Source organism: Lygodium microphyllum, chromosome 10 (assembly GCF_053477565.2).
Source record: "Lygodium microphyllum isolate KBCC chromosome 10, Lygodium_microphyllum_v1.1.10, whole genome shotgun sequence".
NCBI lineage: Eukaryota > Viridiplantae > Streptophyta > Polypodiopsida > Schizaeales > Lygodiaceae > Lygodium > Lygodium microphyllum.
The window spans coordinates 115,352,180-115,356,138 of NC_141144.1; the positions used below are offsets into that span (position 1 = coordinate 115,352,180).

Consider the following 3,959-nt stretch of genomic DNA (forward strand, 5'->3'; position numbering starts at 1 on the left):
ATCGCCAACAGGACTATGTAAAGCCTCACCTTGTTGACATGACATACCTGATGATATTGTTGGAAAATTTAAAGATTTCCAATCTATGTGGCAGACATAACTGATATGGTATGCAAATTCCAGATTCCACTCAGATTTGTCCTAAGTAGCCATTGACCAGTTCCAAGGACAAGTGCAAGCAATTCACTAGCATGGTTAGTGACATTATGACTGCTAGATCTCTGGAGTTCCACCAAACTTACAGGACACTTGACTCTAATATTATCTCACCCTATAAGACTTAGAAAACCATAGGAACTCGTGCGAATTACATGTACAAACTATCACTAAAGTGATACACCAAAATCATTTCATACACACACAGGTTACACAAAGCTGCGGAGTTTCATATCATAGCAAAAACCAATAAGCAAGACAAGCTCCAGCATAAGCATGCTCACAGCCAGGCAGAGCCATACATATTTTAGTTGTTTACAGATTAGAGGTAATTGTACACATGTTTAACTTAATAAAATACTCGCAAACACAGGGAAGGAACAGTTGATGCACCATGACTCACAATACTAACTGAAATTAAAGTTCAAAGTAAAACCACTATGTTCTGAATGTCATTTTTCCAGTGTCATAAATAGACCAGTTGGTTTGACATAAGTGGTGAGAACCAATATAATATTACACCCACAAAAACATTGCAAATAGTTTTACTTTCTCAAACTGGTGTTTTCAAATGCTCTTTCTGACAGACTCCAGGATAGAGGAACAAAACTGGACAGAGAAAAACATGGTACAACTAGGCAGCCCATTTGAAAAATGACTTGCATCATAGGACCGATAGGGTAGTTCCTAAGAGGAATCAACACCTATTCACTTTACCTCTCAAGCTCACAGTAGGGGGGGAGGAGCTAATTCCTTGCCACCCCCAACTACAAGCTTCTGCAATACATTGGCTCGCACATACAACTTATAATTGCCTTCAATACTGTGTAGGCAACTGTCCAATGCATCCAGAATAATCCACCATTGACATGTGAAGTCAGCCAACAGCTGGGATTTCTTGGTTACCTTTGCCTGTCTTCAATGTTCAAGCTTGCTGCATAGATTCCATCTGCACTGCCGCTCTTAAATTCACATATTCCCCTGCATAGGCGCCGAGCTGTTCAGAAAGTGCCAAAGTGTCTATTGGCTCGTGATGATAGGCCTTGCATGCAAAATACAGAATTGTAAACACTACAATGCCTAATAGCTCCACAATTGCCAAAGCAACTGCAAATACGATAGCCAGAAAAACACGAAGCAGCACATGTCTGCCGGAGCTGCTTGCAAGGTCGAAGGTGATCACCACCACTGACGAGAAAATAAGATACATGGCATAGAGAACGTAAGAATCAATCCTCTTCCCCTTTATAAGCTGAGTACTCTTCTTCAGAGCTTTCAGCCCATAGCTCTCCTCTAGAACAGAGATCACATTGGCAATGTTGAAGATACATGTGAAATGAAAGAGCAGAGCAGAAAAGATGATGCTGATTATCCACCAGAGAACAAAGGCAAGGGTGGTGCTGATGGGGAGGAAGACCAGCCCGATGAAGATGGCCACGATGAGGAAGGCACCAATGAGGCAAAACACCAAACAGAAAACCCACAAGAATGTGATAAGGAGCCTTTTCCAGACCTTAGGGAGTACTATAAGTACCTTCTTGTAGGTCAGGTCTCGCTTTGTGAAGATACATGCAACGCTGTACACGATGGCGGCAGTCGAGAGAAGGGCCAAGACGAGCACGAAGACAATATACGCTGCGAGAAGGAAACCCAGGCGGATGCGGTCGGAGGTGATGCGGCGCTGCAGGTGGCTGCCCCCTCCCTCATCGACCAGGTCCTGGTTGTGCTGGAGACGCGAGCGGATGGGGTCGATGGCGAGGTTGTGGGCGAGGACGACGAAGCAGAGGGGGAGGGTGAGGGTGAGAGCGAGGCTGGCAAACAGTCTGGTGCGGGAGTAGAGGACCCTCCAGGACTGTCGGATGACTTCTAGCATGCCCATGTTGGTGCTCATGGCGCCAGCACCCGAGTCGGCGGTCTCCATATGGGCGTGTGGGGTGGGGGCGATCCTCAGGAGGCAGGGTGCAGTTCAAGGGGAAAGACCAGCCGATCAAACAGATGATCAATTTCACCTCGTGATTGTTTTTTCTTTCCCTTCTTCTTCTTCAGGGTGCAATTCAAGGAGAACCGCCAGCAGATCAGACGTATGATCAAACGCACCCTGTGACTGTCTTCTTCTTCTTCTTCTTCTTCTTCAGGGTGCAATTCAAGGGGAAACAACCAGCAGATCAAACAGATAATCAAACTCACCGGTGGTTGTCTTCTTCTTCTTCTTCTTCTTCTTCTTCTTCTGCTGCTGCTGCTGCTTCTGCCTGCTGCCGTCCGGGTGTGGTCGGATGTACACTTTGTACTCCTCTTCAAGGTCGGTCGGTCACTCTCTGCTCCTCTCCTATTCCTTCCTCTCTCTCTCTCTCTCTCTCTCTCTCTCTCTCTGTGTGCTAGCACAATTAACTTTCCTCTTTCCTTACAGAACAGTTCACTGAGCACTCTTTCACACAAACGCACACATACATGCACATACTCTCTCTCTCTCTCTCTCTCTCTCTCTCTCTCTCTGGAAGTTCCGTTTGAACTTTTAAGTACCCCTGGGGCTGCAGTTTCCACTTAAAATTAATATATATCGATACCCCTCGGGCCCTTAGAAGCTTTTTCATTAATTTTTCCGATACCACAAAAGCAGAACTTCGTGTGCCTTATTATTATTGGACTATAGTTAAGGTACTCTAGCTTTTGTTAAAAGCTGGCTCCTGCCACCCCCCCCCCCCCAAACAGGTCAATCAACCTATTGTGACGAAGTTATGACTTCCTCATAGAATCAGCCACACGTAGGTGCAAACCAATGGTCTTTCCCTTGGTAATGTCCATTGCCAGCAAATGCCGCTGCGTTTCGAAAGAGAGAGAAATACTTGCATCACAAATAGATTCTCTCCACCTCAGATTAACTTGTTTTAGTCGATCTAGTACCACTATTTTAAGAGGTACTTCATCAAATGGCTGGAGTATTGCTTTTTGCAAAGTTGAAGTTGCAATGCATCAGCCATATGCACATAGTTTGAAATACATAGACTCATGTAGGTTGATTTGACTTGTGTGTGTCATGGCTCTAAGTTTGGTGTTTGTTATAGTTTTATTTCCACCAAACATGCGGTAGCCCCCAAGACACACATGCTTAAAAGTTTTAGGAGTCCGAAGCACCAAGCGACAATAAATAAGCCACCATGTACTATCGATAACCAACCAAGGGAATAGAGATCAAAATGATGGACGCATAGAAGAGACACTTATTAGATCACCCCCAATACAATGAGTCACAAAGAGTAGTTGATGCAAAGATTGGCAAGAGGGTGCTCAAGCAAAGATATGCTAACTTTATTTCTATTGATCTATACATGTACTTTGTGGGACACCCTCCAATGGAGGATGAGTTCAATGCGTGGCTTGGGGCTAGCATCTATGGCTCAAGAGCGTAGAGGGATTTCATTTTGGGCTCGACAATGGGTTATAAGGGTAGCCTTGTCTATGCTCTACCTTGTAGATGGGGTAGAATCTAGCTAAGTAATAGGGAAAGCTCTCTATATCCCTTCTCATCAACTTCTGTGGGCATGCTCAAAGGAAAGCACAAAATCTCCATTTTATGCGATCAATGGACATAACCTATTGAGTACCTTGGGGTGTTCAATCACAATGGATTGGACCTCTACATTGAGACTAGGTTTTCACCATTCTCTAATTCCTACTATCCGTGCAAAGAGGATTAACACTTTGGCCAAGTGTGCCCAAAGCATTAAAAACATGTTGAGGTCAAGGAACAAAAACACTCCAAAAAAGAGGCAAAGGAAGGAAATGTGAAAGAGATTAAGAAACAT

The 3,959-nt window shown here is 44.4% G+C and overlaps 1 protein-coding gene across 1 annotated transcript; it reads right to left on the reverse strand.

Moving 5' to 3' along the window:
• Window positions 1–557: 557 nt before the first annotated feature.
• On the reverse strand, window positions 558–2,640 carry LOC148030466 (uncharacterized). The gene is made up of 2 exons (XM_087686794.1): window positions 2,344–2,640; window positions 558–2,196 (listed from the first exon to the last, which is right to left on the reverse strand). Exon 2 carries the CDS (start codon window positions 2,075–2,077, stop codon window positions 1,082–1,084), a length of 996 nt encoding a protein of 331 aa, XP_087542920.1. The 5' UTR covers window positions 2,078–2,196; window positions 2,344–2,640; the 3' UTR covers window positions 558–1,081.
• Between the last annotated feature and the right edge of the window lie 1,319 nt (window positions 2,641–3,959).

What these genes read in the sequence shown, in the direction of transcription:
- LOC148030466 (XM_087686794.1), bottom strand. Translation starts at nt 2,077, where the DNA reads ATGGAGACCGCCGACTCGGGTGCTGGCGCCATGAGCACCAACATGGGC.